The sequence below is a fragment of the Zootoca vivipara genome, chromosome 7, assembly GCF_963506605.1.
Source record: "Zootoca vivipara chromosome 7, rZooViv1.1, whole genome shotgun sequence".
Lineage (NCBI taxonomy): Eukaryota > Metazoa > Chordata > Lepidosauria > Squamata > Lacertidae > Zootoca > Zootoca vivipara.
In genome coordinates, this window is record NC_083282.1 from 42,157,536 (window position 1) to 42,177,171 (window position 19,636).

Sequence of the window (19,636 nt, forward strand, 5' to 3'; positions counted from 1 at the left end):
ACTGATGGTTTGAGTTTAACTTTGCACAGATCCTACTGGAAGAGAAAATTAGGCATGCACATTCTATTATATTCTGGAGAGGTAGGAAAGCAACACTCTTGTTAAGTGCTAGGAAAATGTTTACTGGAACACTCAAACACAGCTCTTGAAGCCTCTCTATCAGGCTCTCAGGACCCTACCCCAGGCTACTGACCAACTTTATACTGTGCTGTCCTTGAACACCTTTGCTAGCCTGGAATGTGTCCTTGAATAGTGGCAGTGCCCTTTGCTTGTCTTAATGGAGGATGGATGTGTGTTGCGTGTAAAACCTCAGATTTTCATGTGGCAGGAATGTAGCCTAATATACAAAGGTAAGTGTTAGATCAATTTTTCCACCAACTTTTGCATTGGTATTCAACCCTGAAAAGGTCGCCCATGAAGGAATGTAAACCACCGGCTGATTTTATTTTCCTCACTCCTGATTACTCTAAACCACGGGTGTCAAACACAAGGCCCGGGGGCCAAATCCGGCCCGCCAGACCTCGTCATGTGGCCCGCCGAGCACCCCAGCCAGCGGGACCCAGCAGCGGGACCTTGCTGCTGAAGCGCCGCGCCGACAAAGTGCCGACAAACAGCTGGGGCTGGGGGGGTAGAAAGGCGCCCAGAGCAGCACTGCATGGAGCGCCCAGAGCCACAGCAGGAGAAGGAGGAGGCAACTTGCCAGGTCAGCGCCCAGCAGCGCCGCACGGAGAGTCCCGAGCCTCTGCGACGCAGCAGTGCTCTGTAGCACTTTGAATCCTCCTCCTCCTGCCACGGCTCGGCGCCTGGAAACTGCTGCTGCTGCTGAAGCACAGACAAAGCACCCAGCAGCGCCGCGTGGAGGAGGAGGATTCAAAGTGCTACAGAGCACTGCTGCGTCCCAGAGGCTCGGGACTCTCCGCACCGCGCTGCCGGGCACCGACCCGGCAAGCCGCCGCCGCCTTCTCCTCTTGCCCCACCTCCTCCTCCTCCTCCTGCCGCGGCTCAGCCTCATGAACGTGAGCTCAGCAGCGGCTCAGCCTCACGAACATGCAACTCTGAGGCTTTACGCACTTCTCCTAAAACGGACACCCGCTGCCTCACGCTGCACGGGAAATGCTTTTTGCCCCTGGGTCCCTTCGCGCTCTTTTCTGGCGCTGAATCAAGGCGGCGACCCCCTTCCCTTCCTTTCTTCCTCTCTCTCGTTCTTATTCTTTCTTTCCCTCTCCTTCCTTCCTTCTTTATCTCTGTCTTCTCTCCCTCTTTCTTTTTCTTTCCTTCTTTCCTACTCTTCTTTCTCTCACCTCTTTCCTTCCTCTCTCCTTCCTTCCTTCCTTCCTTCCTTCCCATCTTTCTTCCTCTCCCTCATTCTTAAGAATCTGGCCTGCCAACCAAAAAAGTTTCCCCACCCCTGTGATAAATTATCAGATAAATGATTCTTTTCCTGAAGCCAAAATATCGTCAAGTTAAAGTAATTACTAAGTAAATAAATGCTAAGGCAGTCTGAGAATTGACTTACACAGTTCCAATTTAGTACAGTGGAAATTGTTAAATTACATTTTCTGATCTGGGATTGGCCTGATATAAAATAATAGAGTGGGCGTTTTATGGTGCAGGAATTTGGTTTCTATCAAGTGGTACAGTTTCAGCCATGTATCTGTTGTGTAATTGATGGTCTCCATCGCCCCTTTTGGAGGCATTACACCCTTGTTTTTTTATTTTCCTTTTTTAAAAAAACAACATTATACCCATTGATCTAAACATAGCTTATTTTTGAAAGAAACCCAACAAAATCAGTCAGATTGGTAGTTTGAAATTGTGTGTGTGATTCCCCAACAGACACAGGTTGTTTCATCCATGTACCTTGTTGATTTAATAATTACTTGTTCCACAAAGGGAGTTGGAGGGGCTGCTACCAGCTAGACACACCAGTCTAGAGGCTGCTCATTAGATTTGCAGTTTGGGGAATGCCATGACTTTTGTAAGATGTCTAGACACCCATACCTTTTGTGACATGCATTTTCGACACTACCTCTTGGACTATTAACTCCTGAGCTCTCTTAAAGCTCCATCCTTGCTTGTTAAGTTTTTGGGGGTTTTTTTGACACTTTTTGTGCAGATTGCTATCCAGAAAGAATCATATTTGGTGTTTGAACCCCAGGAATCATGAATTTTAGGTTGCTACAGTAGCATTCTTTCCATATACAAGTACACCAGTCTTAAGGAAACAGGTAAATATACCCATTTCACTGAGGTAGAGAATAAGTTTCTAGATAGTATCAAATAAGAAATTAAACTGAATTGGTTCAATGTTAATATTGAAGATTCTGTATTTTTACAGTTCTGAACTCAGTCTTCATAGGCAGATATATTTTAATTTGTCAGCTGCCATTTTAATCCATGTGGCATAAAATTAATACAGGGCAGTTGTGAGCTTGTCCTCTCCTGGAGTGGGGAGAGATTTCAGCAGGATGAGAGTATTCAAAGGCTGCAATTGTGTGAACTGGCTTTCTCCACTCTCCAGCAGTAAACATTTGACAGAAGGTTGCTTTCCTTGCCTGCCTTGTTTTCTGCACAATCATCTAGTGTTTACATACATCTTAGCCTCTGTGGCATTTTTGAAGACTTTATTTGTCTCATTTACTTTTTTGGTATGGATAATACTTAAAATACGAAATCCATCTGTGAAGCATATTGCCTAGTCACGTTGAAGGGTGAAACCAGTTTTTAATTAAAATTTTATGCAGCACTTGTATTTCACTTTGTCCTTTTCTATTATGAAACACTTCAATCTTTTCCCTAAAACACATATGTCTTGTGTGCTTCAAGATGTTCCTCGCTGCTCATGCAGAACTGGTTTCTTAGCTCTGTCAGCAGAGCACCATATGCTCGGGGTTCATTTAGCTTCTCTCCCTGGCATTTGTGTAGGCAGTATCTTGGCTGCAATGCAACTCCGACTGTACTGTACCCCATTCTTCTATTTTGGGAAACTTGTCAGAAGATAAAATAGCAAAGAAACACAAAAACTGCTGGAGGATGCTCCAGGGTCTTGCATTCTAAATAATCTAAGATAATTTGGCCAATCAAGGCAGGGGCTTAGCATACACACGAGAGTTGCTTTCTTAATTATGCCTTGTGCCTAGTGCAGGGGTGTCAAACTCAAATTCATCGGGGGCCGCATCAGCAGTTTGGTCACCCTCAAAGGGCCAGTTGTATCTGTAGGACTATGTGTCCACTCTTTATTATCATAAATTATTGTCACTGCATTCAATTATTACTGTTTTTTGTAATAATGTAATGTTTTTTGTAATAATGTAGTCCCCTTGGAACGCCCTCCCACCAGATGTCAAGGAAATAAACAACTCCCTGACTTTTAGAAGATATCTGAAGGCAGCCCTGTTTAGGGAAGCTTTTTAATATGTGACATTTTAATGTATTTTTAATTTTTGTTGGAAGCCGCCCAGAGTGGCTGGGGAAACCTAGCCAGATGGGCAGGGTACAAATAATATATTATTATTATTATTATTATTATTATTATTATTATTATTATTATGCTATGACACTGTTTCAATTGTATAGTGCAGACTGAGTCCTTGAAGAGTCTCTGGCAGAGTAGGCAGTGGATCAATTGTCTGACTCGGTATAAGGCAGTTTCATGTGTTCACCCTGACTTGTACGCTGAACATTCTCCAGGACGTGGTAAACCACAGTGATTTAGTGGGCATTCAGAAGACCAGTTGCTATGAGAAAAATAATAGCTCACAACTGCTCCATCACACAGTCATCACTATGTAAAAACAAGTGTGTGAATCATCTTTTTTTCCCCCTAGCTCCAACATAGGCTGTAGTCAAGTGTCACTTTCTGAAAGTCTCAGTGATTACTATCAAATTGATATTGGCTGGACAAATAAAGAAACAATGTAGCAAAATTATTTCTGGACTGCAGATGGGATTTTGTGTGCTTGACTATTCCTCCATGGGAATGGGGAAGAGATCATCAAAGATTAAAAACAAACACACACTAGACACCATCTTCTTGACTTTTAAATTTCTGTCTTAGGGTATTATTTTAAAAGTGGAGGAGCATTCAGTCATGTAATTCCCCACAAAGCTGCAGTCTAATGGAAGTCCAGTTACCTGGACTTCCTGTTATCTGCTACTGGTGGGCTGGGTTGTAGAGAAAGGAGGACGAGGATAGCGATGGGTCTCTCTCCAATTTGCTTCCATGAAGCGCACAAAAGTGGAGCAGAGTGTGGAGCGCGAGCCGCCTTCTTCCACCGGGGCGAGGAAGCCGGGGTGCATTAGGGCCCTGTGGGAAAGCGGCCCAAGCAGGGTCCCTCTGTCCAGCTTGTCTGGGTCTTAAATACATACACCTTCCACCCAAAGCGAGAGATCGGCGGGGTGCAGAGATGCGTATGTAAAAGCTCTCTCGAGCACTCTCTCTCGTAACTCCTGGGGTTTGCAGCAGCTGTGTTTGGAGGAGGCGTTTACAGCCCAGGATTCATTCTCTCTCTCTCTCTCTCTCTCTCTCTCTCTCTCTCTCTCTCTCTCTCACACACACACACACACACACACACACACACACACACACACAGCGCCTAGGATCCGCTTTCCCTGCAACACTCACTTTAACTGACACAGTGATTACTTTCCACTCATTCGGAACGCCTTTCAAAAGAAAAGCGGAGTGCGGGGGGGGGAACCTCGGCAGGGTGCAGAGATACGTGCGTAAAAGTGCTCTCTCTCTCTCTCTCTCTCTCGTAACTCCTGGGGTTTGCAGCAGCTGTGTTTACATGGTGATTACTTCGGGAGAACTGCTGGAAAGATCCTGGAGATCCTCCCTCGATCAGTGCAGATTTTTTAAAAAAAGTTTCTTCTCTCCTCTCTTAAACATCTCCCCCACCATCGATCTCACTCTTGCTCTCTTGAAACTTAACATACTCTCTCTGCCTCTCATCCCCGCCCAGTCTCACTGCTGCTTCTCCCCATTTGCTGTAACAAACAAATTTCTGGTTTGGGTTTTTAAAGTTGCTTTTGAAACCCCAGAATCATATCTTCTTGTTGTTCAGGAGTTCAAAAAGGGGTGCATGGTTCTCACACGCTCCCAGCTCCTCCACGGCATCTCCTCCCTGCTGGAGGAGCCGCCCTCCAGCCCCACAGCGCTTGCCCGACTCCACCATGCCGCGATGCACGGTGCTCGGAGCCTCCGTCCAGCCAGAGGAGCCGCCCTCCAGCCGCTGCCCGCCCAGAGGGAAACGTGGGGGTGGGGGTGAGGGTGGGGGCGCTTGAGGAATCTGTGCACCACGCGGCGCCAGATAAGCTGAAGACGGCCCTGGCGCTCGGGCGGCCAGCGCCGTCGCTGCTTCAGCTGCTGCTCGTCGCCTCGGACTCGGAGGAACGGAGGAAGTGCGACAGGGCGAGGAAGGGGAAGGAGCTGGGCGCGCGCGCTCTCAGGTTCCACCGCCTCCCCGCCTGCGGGGCCCTGCGCCCCCTGCAGGGCATTGCAGGCATTGCAGGGAAGCGCCTCTGCAGCCAGCAGCAAGCAGCAAGAGGAGGTGAAAGCTGCGAGTGGCAAGCGGCGGGCGAACGGGCAGGCAAGTGACGGGCAGGCAAGCGGCGGCTACACGGGCCACATGACGAGGTCTGGCGGGCCGGATTTGGCCCGCGGGCCTTGTCTTTGACACCCGTGGCCTAGTGTATAAAAGTGAATGACTGTTCTATTGTTAACACCAGAAATAAGGGCTGGAGATTAAGATACTATTTGGAAAGTTGCATGGATTCTAAATTGCTGTGCTGCTCTATATACCTTGATGAGATTTAAACAGAGAAGATAGCAGATGTCTTTTGTCTTCGTGAAAGTTAAAAGTTTCCCTTGCTGAAATTTTCACCATTGGAGGCATTTTATTTATCATCATGGCTTTGATCATGTTCCATCTGCTGATTAAAAATCCGTTCCTAAACAAAGCCTTTGAAAGGGCAGCATAGCCATTGATGGCAGGAGTGAAAACACCACTCGGCACCACTAATTTTGGAGACTGGATGCTATGTTTCAGTGCTTCTAATCGACAGCCCATTTACCTCGGGTGTTCCTGGAGAACAGGTGAAGTTCCAGCAGACTGGAGGAGGGCAAATGTTGTCCCTATTTTCAAAAGGGGGGAAAGAGAGGACCCAAACAATTGCCGCCCAGTCAGCCTGACATCAATACCAGGAAAGATTCTAGAGCAGATCATTAAGCAAACAGTCTGTGAGCACCTAGAAAGAAACGCTGTGATCACTAAAAGTCAGCATGGGTTTCTGAAAAATAAGTCATGTCAGACAAATCTGATCTCATTTTTTGACAGAATTACAAGCCTGGTAGATGAAGGGAACGCTGTGGATGTAGCCTATCTTGATTTCAGCAAGGCCTTTGACAAGGTGCCCCATGATATTCTTGTAAAGAAGCTGGTAAAATGCGGGCTAGACAATGCTAACATTCAGTGGATTTGTAACTGGCTTACTGACCGAACCCAAAGGGTGCTCATCAATGGCTCCTCCTCATCCTGGAGAGTAGTGACTAGCGGGGTGCCACAGGGTTCTGTCTTGGGCCCAGTCTTATTCAACATCTTTATCAATGACTTAGATGATGAGCTTGAGGGCATCCTGAGCAAGTTTGCAGATGACACCAAATTGGGAGGGGTGGCTAATACCCCAGAGGACAGGATCACACTTCAAAATGACCTTAACAGATTAGACAACTGGGCCGAAGCAAACAAGATGAATTTTAACAAGGAGAAATGTAAAGTACTACACTTGGGCAAAAAAAAAAATGAAAGGCAGAAATACAGGATGGGTGACACCTGGCTTGAGAGCAGTACATGTGAAAAGGATCTAGGAGTCTTGGTAGACCACAAACTTGACATGAGTCAACAGTATGATGCAGCAGCTTAAAAAGCCAATGCAATTCTGGGCTGCATCAATAGGAGTATAGCATCTAGATCAAGGGAAGTAATAGTACCACTGTATTCTGCTCTGGTCAAACCCCACCTGGAGTACTGTGTCCAGTTCTGGGCACCACAGTTCAAGAAGGATGCTGACAAGCTGGAACGTGTCCAGAAGAGGGCAACCAAAATGGTCAAAGGCCTGGAAACGATGCCTTATGAGGAACGGCTTAGGGAGCTGAATATGTTTAGCCTGGAGAAGAGAAGCTTAAGGGGTGATATGATAGCCATGTTCAAATATATAAAAGGATGTCATATAGAGGAGGGAGAAAGGTTGTTTTCTGCTGCTCCAGAGAAGCGGACACGGAGCAATGGATTCAAACTACAAGAAAGAAGATTCCACCTAAACATTAGGAAGAACTTCCTGACAGTAAGAGCTGTTCGGCAATGGAATTTGCTACCAAGGAGTGTGGTGGAGTCTCCTTCTTTGGAGGTCTTTAAGCAGAGGCTTGACAGCCATCTGTCAGGAATGCTTTGATGGCGTTTCCTGCTTGGCAGGGTGTTGGACTGGATGGCCCTTGTGGTCTCTTCAGACTCTATGATTCTATGATTCTATTCTATGATTCCCAATGATGCTCATCCTTGTTAGTCCACATGGCTGAGAAAAGCTTCAAGGCCTTTGGAAGCCATACACTAAAAAACTCAACATCTGACTTCCCAGGGTTCTTCCTTTGCTACATAGTGAGCACTACAGTAACCATCCAACAAGATGTGGGCTATCTGGATGAGCTTTTAGAAGGCCTGAAATATGGTATACTCACATTGCATTCTCCTTTGACTACCTTTGGTCTCCTTCCATAGGTGTAATGGCGGCCCATTTGGCCTCTTCCAGTGCAGACTCTGAGATCTTAAGATGTGCATACACTGGCCAAAAGCATGATGCAGAGCTAATACTGCCTAAACACATTCCCATTCCACTGAATTTGGGGGATCAAATAGCAAGGCATTTAAATGTGTGGCTCACTGCAAATGAATGTCAGAAGGCAACTAGAAAAACAGAGCTTTTAAAGTTAAAAGCTGAGCTTCTGCCACCTCCCTTTTCTCAGTATTAAACAAAGCTTCAGTTCACTCACTCTTGAATTACTGGTACCTTTAAAGTTCTCTAAACTTTTTAGCCCTGCGGACCCTAAGAAATTATAACAGCAATCTGTCTTATGCTTGTCTGTAAATCTTCAGAGATGATGGCTGTAGGAAAACAAAAAAACTGAAATGGTGGTTTGCTGGAACTTCCAACACAGAGCTTTTGTCCCCATCAGTTGTAAACGGTTGCACCTACAGAGATTATTACAAGTCCCACATGTAAGTGATCAGGACTCAGTGCTGAAAGTTCCCTTACGACTCCCATTTTAAGCATCTATTAAAAAGGTGTAACAGTAATTATGTTATTCCAAATAAGTGGCTTGAGTTTCCATTAATTTGCTAATAAGGGAGCTCCACCAAATCACAGCAAAAATGAATAAAATATCTTGAGATGTTTCTAGTGGTATTTTTCTCCACATTCAATCTGATTTTAAAAGAAAGTTGCCTTTGCTTCTTCCTTTTTCCTATGCCTAGCAAAGGATAATACTTCCTCCTTTCTTTACTTTTGAAAAATTAAACATCTATCAAACATACTCTGCTAAAAATTTTTGGAGACATAACTTCCCTCTCCCACACCACTGTTAAGTCTCTGCAATTACATGACTTTAGCTACTGAGTCTATCTTGGGGGGGGGGGGAATGCAGCTTTGGGCAATATATTTGCTTAGCAAGTTGATTTGCTGCAGGTCTCAGCACTGCATAAAATTATGTGGTTTATTTGTATGAAGAGTAGAATATCTTCAGAAGCCTCTAAAGAGAACTGCAATTGTTTGTACTTTTACATGCAGAATATTATTATCATCGTTAGATTTATTACCTGCCCTTCACCAGAAGATCCCAGGGCAGTTACAGCAATATAAACAGTTTTTAAAAATTTAATTGGTGTGGGTTGTTTTGTGCCCTCTCTGTAAAAAGCCCCAGCATCTTTGAAGTCTGCTTGCTTCAATGGTAACACATGTGTTGGTGTTGTTGTTTAGTCATTTCCACTCTTCATGCCCCCATGGACCAGAGCACGCCAGGCACTCCTGTCTTCCACTGCCTCCCACAGTTTGGTCAGACTCATGTTGGTAGCTTTGAGAACACTGTCCAACCATCTCATCCTCTGTCGTCCCCTTCTCCTTGTGCCCTCCATCTTTCCCAACATCAGGGTCTTTTCCAGGGAGTCTTCTCTTCTCATGAGATGGCCAAAGTATTGGAGCCTCAGCTTCACGATCTGTCCTTCCAGTGAGCACTCAGGGCTGATTTCCTTCAGAATGGATAGGTTTGATCTTCTTGCAGTCCATGGGTCTCCTCCAGCACCATAATTCAAAAGCATCAATTCTTCGGCGATCAGCCTTCTTTATGGTCCAGCTCTCACTTCCGTACATCACTGTACTGGGAAAACCATAGCTTTAACTATACGGACCTTTGTCGGCAAGGTGATGGCTCTGTTTTTTAAGATGCTGTCTAGGTTTGTCGTTGCTTTTCTCTCAAGAAGCAGGCGTCTTTTAATTTCGTGACTGCTGTCACCATCTGCAGTGACCATGGAGCCCAAGAAAGTAAAATCTCTCACTGCCTCCATTTCTTCCCCTTCTATCTGCCAGGAGGTGATGGGACCAGTGGCCATGATCTTAGTTTTTTTGATGTTGAGCTTCAGACCATATTTTGTGCTCTCCTCTTCCACCCTCATTAAAAGGTTCTTTAATTACTCCTCACTTTCTGCCATCAAGATTGTGTCATCTGCATATCTGAGGTTGTTAATATTTCTTCCGGCAATCTTAATTCCGGCTTGGGATTCATCCAGTCCAGCCTTTCGCTCTGTAGGGTAGCTTTTCCCCGACTGAGTTTTAAACCCAGTCTTATCATTGTGATAAGATGAATGACCCAGTGGACAATGAAGTCTTGCCCAGACACAATACAAAATGGCTTGAACAGAACCCACAGGCAACAGAGAAAGAGTGAAAAATGCTTTTGCCTCTGTTGATGAGGAACCACCTCTTGGAATCAGTTCCATTGGCAGCTATCATACACAGTCTTCACCATCTCCTTGCTTCAATGCAGACTTTGGTAGATGGGAATCACCATCTCACCAGGGACCATCTTTTCGCTTGTACAGAAGTCATTTTTTTCTTCTTCTGGGCGATGAGAACTCTAGCGTAACAGTTTCAGTGTGGCCGATGCTTAAGGACAGTGCTGCCTGCCCCACCGCATTGTGCTAAACTGTTTAAGCAGCACTGAGTTACTGAAATGTGATTGCCTCTGTCCCACTAGTGCTTCCATTGCTCTGCAAAAGCTGTGTAGCATTTTGTCACCTCTCAGTTCACTCAGTAATATCGCTCATGTTAACAGACCACTTGTGGGAGCTGCCCTTTAAACAACAGTGAGATTTTCCGCCACTCGCTTCCAACTCCTTAGCTGTGCCAAACTGAGAAGACGACACTTCTGCACTTGAGAACTCTTGCCTTAGCAGAGTGCCACACTTTCCAAAACAAAGATGGCGGCTGTGTGTAAAAGGTAAAGGACCCCTGGACAGTTAAGCCCAGTCAAAGGCGACCACGGGGTGCGGCACTCATCTCACTTCAGGCTGAGGGAGCTGGCTGTGGCCACAGACAGCTTTCTGAGTGATGTGGCCAGCATGACTAAGCCACCTCTGGCACAACGGAACACCGTGACGGAAGCCAGAGTGCATGGAAACGGCATTTACCTTCCCGCCACAGAGGTACCTATTTATCTACTTGCACTGGTGTGCTTTCGAACTGCTAGGTTGGCAAGATCTGGGACAGAGCAATGGGAGCTCACCCCGTTGGGTGGATTCGAACTGCCAACGTTCTGATTGGCAAGCCAAAGAGGCTCATTGGTTTGGACCCCAGCGCCACCCACATCCCCTTTCGGCTACATGTACACTGGTGCTACCACCACAAATCCATACAGTGTGTAAGATGAAAATGTGTACATTTTTGAACACCCATACGAATGTGTTTCACAAACCTGACTGGGCCAGGGTACATGATTGTATGACAACACCTGACATGAGGTGGTGCTGTAGCGCTGCCACACACCCACCCCAGTTGTGTTTGCATAGCAAAGGAACTGTTCTTACAAAAGAGTTTTTTCAACTATTTTTTGAAAACTACTGCCGTATACTATTTAGTGCTTGCTAAAAATGTAAGAAAACATCCCAGAATACTGTGTTGCTGTTTTTAATGTGCCATTGTAGTTTGCCAGTGTAACAATCTGAACAAAGTTTAGGATTTCAGGCTGGAAATGGAAGGTAATTATCTGATCTGAATGGTCTCTAGCAGCTGAAAGTCTTTTTAAATTTGAATGAACGAGCATGGAAGGATTTTCTTGGTGTTGGACAAAATGGATTGCAGTGTAATAAAGATGAATGCCTTAATTGGTGAGAAAGTCATCTTATTAACTCCTCTATATATTTAGAATTTATAGGGAGTAGTGCATAAAAGATGAAAAGTGATTTGCAAATCTGATGCCCATCTTCCTCAAATTTGTAGAGGGGTTTTTTTTTTTGCTTACAGTACTAAAAATGTGCCATAGAAGCAAGTTTTCTTTTTAAACCCACTATATTTCAGATAACATTTTAAAATATTTCCCCAATAAATTAGTGTAGTGACATGTTTGTAGGGGTTCATTGTTAATTTCATTTCCTCTTGCTCAGCCAGCCTGACAACAAAACAGCAAGTCATTAATCTTAGTTTAAAAGAAGATTCTTTTTGTGTGTGTGGAACAATAGATAGATTTGTCAGGAAAATGAATGATAATCATTTGCTGATCGACACAGCCCTAGCAAGGAAGATTAATAAGAAAGTATGCATTGACATCATTAAAAATGTCTGCTGCTAAGGGACTTGCATGTCAATTACAATTGAGGCACTGCACTGCACCTAGGATAGTGCTGTTATATCACAATCTGTTTACAGCACGCGCACACACAAACACACGTATGAATTCTATAGTGCTAACAACTCGTTTCTTGAAATGTCCCAGCATGAAAAAAACAAAGCATTCTTTAGTGATTTATCTGAAGATGTGTGCATACACACGAAAGCTCATACCAATAACAAACTTATTGTAAGTTGGTCTCTAAGGTGCTACTGGAAGGATTTTTTTTATTTTGTTTCTTTAGTGAGTCAGAGCCTCTGAGCCATGCATGTCTGTACAGTATGAGACTGCATAAAGGTCTTCTAAACAGTTCTACTCGGTTGAACTGATGCCTAGTTCTGGTGCTGCTAGTTCCCATGGTGCCCATCAGTGGTTGGGAACAGAATGGAAATCTGGATTTTATATTCCATTGTTTCCAACGACCCCACCTGAATGTATTCAGAAACCCATTATGTTTTTCCTCACTCATGGGCTTCTCAGCACAGTTCATGCAACACACCCTTTGAATTAAACACTGCACAGGCAGCTGCCAATGGAGCACAGTGAATGCAGTCTTGGTATTAGCTGCCTTCTGTTCTGAGGGCTTACCTGTGGATAGGAACATGGGAAGCTTCCTTATACCAAGTCACATAATTGCCCTATCTAGCTTAGTATTGTCTACACTGACTGGCAGCCAGGTTTTGAGGCAGGGGTTTCACCCAGCCTTGCCTGGAGGTGTCAGGGATTGAACATGATCTGCCACTGAGCTATAACCCTCTCCTGAGTACATACCTTCTTGAATGGCATGTTAAATGCATCTCTTCCTTTAAAAATTACCCTGTAGTTCCTCTCCCCACTTTTTAGATAAATAAAGAAGATGGCTTTCCATTTTCAGAAGCATGGAGCTTTGGAGGAAAGTAACAGCTATTAATAATAACTATTTTTTAGACTTGTGGTGTGTAAATCACTTTATCGTGTGTCTTCACAACAACCCAATGAGGTAGGTCAAGGTATCACTGATAGGGGTGGAGACAGAGAAGGGGACCAGCTAAAGCCACTGTGTAAGTCCCTGGATGAATGAATAGCTACTTGTAGCTTCATGTTGATGCTGTGCTTGTTCTAACTGGAGCAAGGCAATCCTGGGCTCATCCAAAGTATCCCCATAAGAAGATGTTAATAGCCAAGAGAGTTACAGCATTGACATTGCAAACAGCCTTCCACAATGGCTCTTCCTTGATGCTGGTGAGTTTCTTTTCAAGCGCCGCTTCCTCCTCTCTGGTTAAAGTGGGCTTGGGGTCAGTGGAAATCCCACAGAACCAGAAACACACTTTCTTCCAGCAAGGATGCTTCACTCCTGAATGGGGGGGGGGGGAAATGAGGGAAATGAATTATTATGTTTTGTGTGTTTATATCAACCACTAATGGTATTTTGCAGTTTTAGCAGGTTAAGGTAGCTTTATGACAGAGACACGTGAAGTATGGGAGAGTCACAAACTCACACAGGTTCCCCAACTCTGAAGTACAGCATGGCTACTGCACTGGTTACTGGAGCCAAGAGGACATTATACTGCTGGTCAACTTACTACCCCAGGTGGCTTGAATCCCCTGAACTCCAGCATTGGCTTTCACTTCTAGACTATAGCCTAACTCTTGAGACTACCAGGAAGCAGCATTTAGATCCCATAGACACTTCAGAATGAATGGGAACCAATACTATTGGATGCACAGTTGGAGGGACCTTATTAGTGAACACAGGTAAATTCCTTGCTCCTGGATGCTAAGCTGTGAAGTACAGAGGCTCTTGCTTTGTTGTCCTGCTTTCCTTCTGTGAAGTCCCTCCAGCAAATGAGATCTGTTAGTTAATATAAGCTGCCATGCTAGCTTTTTTGCTCAGTCGTGTTTGTAACATTGTTACCCTGTCTTTTTCTCAGATCCTCTGCCTTTAATGACACCTGTCTGCTGGGGAAAGCTTCACTTCACCTGTTGAACCTCTTCATCTCATGGTAGAACAGACCAAATATAAAACAGAAGGAAACCCTTATATCTTATATCTTTCCCACTTATTTTTCCAAGTGCAGCCCTTTGAGGAACTAAAACGGCATAAACCACACACACACACACACACACACACACACGGCCTCATTATGCTTTTGCATGACGGATGTTACATTTCCTTTGCCGTCAGTGCTAATAACCTCATCTTCAGGATAGCTGTTTACAAACAGATGCAAGGACAGATGAGTTTAGTTCATGTGAAAACAAAGGTGACAAATAATTAACAACATTAGGTTGAACAGCTGCTTCAAATGTGAATCAAACTATCTGTCAGACCCACAGATAAAAGTCTGGTCTCCTCTCCTCGTTTTTCAGTGGTTTCCAGACCTGTTTCCTTTGGACCTCTCCAAAATAAGGCGTTTCAGAGGATAATAGTGCCCCTCATCTCCTGATTCCCTGCCTTTTTTCTCAGTTCAAAAGCCTGGACTTAAAATGTGGGCTAGCATAGCTGTTATTCCATAGACACTAAGCAGGGCTAGGGAACCTATGGTCCTCCAGATGTTGCTCCCATCATCCCTGACTATTGGCCATGATGTCTGGGGCTGATGGTAGTTGGAGTCCGACAGCATGTGCATGACCACAGTTTCCCCATCCTTGTGCAAAGATATGGGACAATGAGCTCTAAAAGGAACACTTTAATGAAGGTAAATCCCACAGCTCTGAGCAAAGGATGGGAATTCAGCCAACTTAGAAAATCCAAGGATTTGCGGAGGGGGCTTCGTAAACATCCCATTTTACTTGCTATGCAACAATTTCCAGAAGTGTAGCTGTGTGCTGCAGCAAAAACAACAAAGTGTTGTGGCACCTTAAAGACCACAGGCTTTATCCAATGCTCTGTCTGCTAGTGCAAGGGTGAGTTTAAATGTTGTACAGCAGAGGAATCCAGTGCGACAGCTTGCATAGCCGATTGCACAAAAAATTGCTTATGCATTCTCTTTTGCAACTAGGTTCCACTGGTACAAAACATTTCACCAGTGCAGCAAGTACACCGCTAAGTGCTGGATTTACACCCCCACAATGAACCCTTCGAACTGCAGTTGACTCCCCACAGAGCTTGGATTTCCAGCACCCTTAAGAGATCACAGTTCTCAGGGTTCCTTGTGGGGATCAGTGTGTCTTAAATACATGTTAAATGTGCTTTAAATGTATGGTGTGGATGTGACCAAACAAATTTATCATGCTTTGATTTATACTTTAGTGGACTGCAGTCTATTTTGTCAGATGCATCTGATGAGGGGGAAGTGGATTTGACAGATCCACAGTCCACAAAAGTTCTTGTCATAATACATTTATTGGTTTTTAAGCTGCTTTGTTGTTGTTTTCCATTATACCTGTGGATTAGACTGAGAGGCAAGGAGAATGGCTTTAATCCTAAAGAAATATTTGTGGTATCTCCTCACTGAGCTGACTCTCACATTCTGTATGAAAATGACTAAAACATTTTATGTAAGATCTTTTTGTGATAATGCATGGTGATTATTCCAGCTACGCACAACACTTTACATCCAGCCAACTTTCAAGTTGCAACCACTGGGTTTCCCTTTTCTGCTCTCAAATTGCTGCTAGAAGGTAACATTGCAGTGCTGTGAACTTGTAAGAGAGTAACTCCTCTGACCAAAAGTGCAGTTAAGCTTCCCAGTCTTTGGTTTCCCTCATTTTAGTGGAGAATTGTTACACATCAAAGGAAATTGTTTTAAAATAGGCCTCTTAAAGAACAACAGCCATGGGAGGGGTGTGTGTCCTAAAATGCAATTTACTGGATGCTACAATGATCAGTTTTTGTAGAATTTGGCACATGTTGCTGCAAAAAACAAAACATATGATGCTAATAGATCCGGCTAATTTCTAGGAACATTTCTCTCTCTCTCTCTCTCTCTCTCTCTCTCTCTCTCTCTCTCTCTCTCTCTCTCTCTTTCTGTTTATTTCATAAAATTTATACACTGCTTGATTTTAAAACCCTCAAAGCAGTTTACAAAAAGATACAACCATAAAATCAGGGGAAAGTATAGTATGTTATAACATGAGCAGAAAATTACACATATCTACCTTGGCATGTCTAGTTTGGCACACCACCCATACTAAACAGAGGATACAAGGTTTTGGAGCAAAGATGACTTTCTAGTCATCTACGGTATTGGCTTTGATGGACCCTGGGTGTTCTTTGTACAGTATATTGTGCGCACACAAATATATACAACTGGCAGGCGAAAACAGGTAACATACCTCCATGTTCTTTACTTACTAAATCTCCATTCTCTGATTGAACAGTATCTACATCGTTCTCTCTCTTGGAGGAAATCATCTCTCTGCTTGGGTAGGTGTGGCTCTCCAGGTCTTTTCCAGCTGTTTTGCTGTGTCTAGTCCACCATGTCAGTCGTGCAAGCTGAATAATTTGCAAATTAAAAACAAGGAAGTGAAAGCTGCAGAATATTTGTGTGTCATTTAGCTTATGCGTCTGCTTGCTTTAGATCTAGCCAGATTGACATAGAAGGGCTTAAAGGAGAAGCATTAAGCACACACATGTAACCCACTTCTCTGCTCCAAACTGACCCCTCCTAAAGTTGCTTTTCTAAAAAAACAAAAATGTTGTAGGGAGTTCTAATACAGACACATTTGCACATAACATGCCATTAGCATACTACTCTACTTGGAAAGTAACTCTCAAAAGGTCACTTATAAATGAACAGTAGTTTTAATACTTTGAATTTCAGGCACAAAATCTGGAAGGCAGTTTCCAGCTGACACAAAAAGTTGTATAATCTCCGGAAGATTTATAGCTTTATTTAAATTATTTTCAACCAAGATGAGCATCAGGCAAGGCTAATCTTTCTTGTCACATTGTGCTAAATTGCTTTGATTTGATGATCCTCATCTTTCCTGAAGAATCATTTTAGGGGCTTCTTTCTTTCTTTTTTATGTTCCTTTCCTCCCCCCCCCTTGGTTACTCATTAAATCTAACTAGAATGTAATGAAATTGGAGGACACAAAAGGATCCAGGAGACATTTCCCTCTTCCTCTGAACACAAAATGGCTTGTTGGTGAGTGAAGGGGAAGAGATACATTAGGATGAAATAAAATAGTTTGAGCAGTAGCGACAAAAACACTTTAATTTAAGTGCAGGCGTGAATAATGCTTGTAGCTCTAAAATGCACTTATTGGATAGGAAACAGATTCATGGGCAAGGCTCATCAGGACTTTGGCTTGTGTAGAACACTTATTTTTTTGACATACTAGAGTTCATATGTATTCATCTGGAGAGAGACCATGTGTCTTTGAAAGGCCCATCATGCCAACCTGAGACTCCATTACTCCATCAGTTGCTTAGCCAGTCTTCCTCCTCTAGTTTTTTTAAAGCACATACTAGAGTTCCATATGCTACACTGAGCAGGTGAAGGAGTAGTAAAACTACAAGCTGGGGCATACAATGGTTGCAGAACCTTCTCATCTGATGAATGAATGACATTCAAATAACCATAAGGGTTGAGGGAGAATCCCACAAAATTGGGTGGAAGCAACATGATAAATGTTTCTGCCTGATTTGGGGGGGGGGCGGATCTTTCTTCCCCCTCGCTCCCTGTGCTACAGCCAACCCCATTTAAAGCCCCCAATGGCTTGGCTCAACCTGTCCATGTGCTAATATCAGCAGATGAAACCCACCTGGTAGTCTCTCTCTGAAGAGCCTTTTCAGTGGTGGCTCCTCCTGATACACTGCTAAGGTGCATTTGGTTCCATCTATAGTTTTAGGAGGCTAGTTATGACTTACCTTTTTCAGTGGGCATTTGGAGGAGGGGAGATGTGATTGTTGCTACTGGTTTTAGTTAATTGTTATTCACCAATTAGTTGTTATGTGCTGTTAAAGGATTATTCTGTTTTTATGGATTTTGATTTGTGTGCTTTGATGTAAACCACCCTGGGCATATAAATTATCTAAAGAAATAAATTCAGTAGGGTCCACTAACCCTCAGTAGAATAGTTTCATGATTTGGCGGGGGTGGGGAGCTGCTGTGAGAAGAAAGAAGTGGTGGGGAAGGGAGTCTGCACCAACCCCTTTACTCCCACATAGTTCTGACTCCCATTGTATTTTTAGACACTTTACTATTTTTGCAATCTGTTCTGAGTTTATTTTATAAATAAAAGTGGGATATATTTTTAAATTGTATATCCTGTTGTGACCTCACTTCCTCCTCTGCCACTCCCCACTTCCTCATGTTCTCGTCTGACAAACCTTAAAAGAAACTTTGTCAAGATTTTTAAAAAAGTTTTCCCTCCCCGCTTTTCCTCTGTCAAACTAGAATAAATCCTTCTCTTCCAAAATGCCATCTGGCACCTGGCAGTTGTGTTTCAGCTTCACAGTCTCAAATTTAATTGTAAGCTCCTTTGCAGAGTTTTCAAGGACGACATGACACAATATGGGCTATGTACAATGAAGACATATGAACTCTGAGGCATACCAAACAAATTCTTTGCATATTTGTTTTGCGGTACAGCATCCATCACCACAGGGATGGGAGAGTGTCCAAAACAGCAGGGGAAAATGCTTCTGCTTGCTGTTTTTAGGCTGTAATTCATTTAAAGCTTGGTGCATTAACGGTACTATTCAAACACCAGATACAAATCTCTCCTTCCTCTTCTGTCGATTTGCTACTGTCAGAGAAGAAGGTCATCAGAGAAAGTTTTGCGAGGCCATGTGTAGTCACTCTTTTCCAAATAAAACTCCAGGAGGATTGTACTCAACTCTGCACCAATGAGCCAGGGTCCTTATCCATTCAAAAGCATAGGTTCAAGAGATCATTCAAGAGATCATTTCAGCCTGAGGTTCACTAATCACTCCCTTGTGGCCATGCTAGGATGAATGGCCCATTCTCTTTTCAGACCTTGTCAGTTTTGCATGTGTTCCATTCCATATTTACATTTTGTCTGAAAATTCATATTTAAGTAGACGTTTTATCACAAAATATGTATTTTAAACCTGCATTCTAAAATTTGGACCAGTGAAATCTGAAGGATAATTATGCTCCAGATGATATGGTATATTAGTCCAGCTCACTGAAAAATGCAAGCCGGACAAATCTCTTCACCATTCCTGGGCCATCCAATTCTGAGAGCCCCACTCTGATATGGGAAGTTAAGTGGAGTTGAAGCTGTCTGCCACCTGGAAGGAAGGCTACCCGGGAAAGCTGAGGGCTACAGGCACTCTGAATCCATGGATTATTTATTGTCTATTCACATCAGTTGAGAATATGATCCATACTTTTGTTCATTGAGGAAAACTTTCCATTATTCAATAAGCTGACCCAGCAAAACCAGGATTGGACTGCTTTTGGGAAAACCAGAGTTGTGAGAAAGTATTCAAAGCATCTCTTCAAGAACTCACTGAAAGAAAACTTCTTATTCTTTTTTTTATACCAGTTTTATGCAGCAAATGAAATAAAGTTCTTTGCTACCAAACTTCAGTCGTTCAATGTAATTGAGATCACTTTGGGATGGAATGTTCTTTCTAAATGCCAGGGCTCCAACAATATTAATCTTGTTAGCTTACAAGATTGATGCCGTCTCTTCTGAAATACGAGAGAGGGTTCAATTAGAGCCATTACATCCCCTCCTCAGCAGCCCATTCTAATATGATTTCTTCCCCACTGTCTGCCTCTCCACTTGATAGGATGTGCCAGT

The 19,636-nt window shown here is 43.6% G+C and overlaps 1 protein-coding gene across 2 annotated transcripts in view; it reads right to left on the bottom strand.

Moving 5' to 3' along the window:
• Positions 1-11,517: 11,517 nt before the first annotated feature.
• Positions 11,518-19,636, bottom strand: part of SLC5A9 (solute carrier family 5 member 9) — a 28,601-nt gene continuing 20,482 nt past the window's right edge. For both annotated transcript variants that reach the window (XM_035123468.2, XM_035123469.2), the window contains 2 exons: positions 16,190-16,349; positions 11,518-13,265 (listed from right to left, as the gene is read on the bottom strand). In XM_035123468.2, coding sequence (XP_034979359.2) covers positions 13,057-13,265; positions 16,190-16,349 — 369 coding nt within the window. In that variant the 3' untranslated portion in view covers positions 11,518-13,056. The remainder of the gene's footprint in view (positions 13,266-16,189; positions 16,350-19,636) is intronic.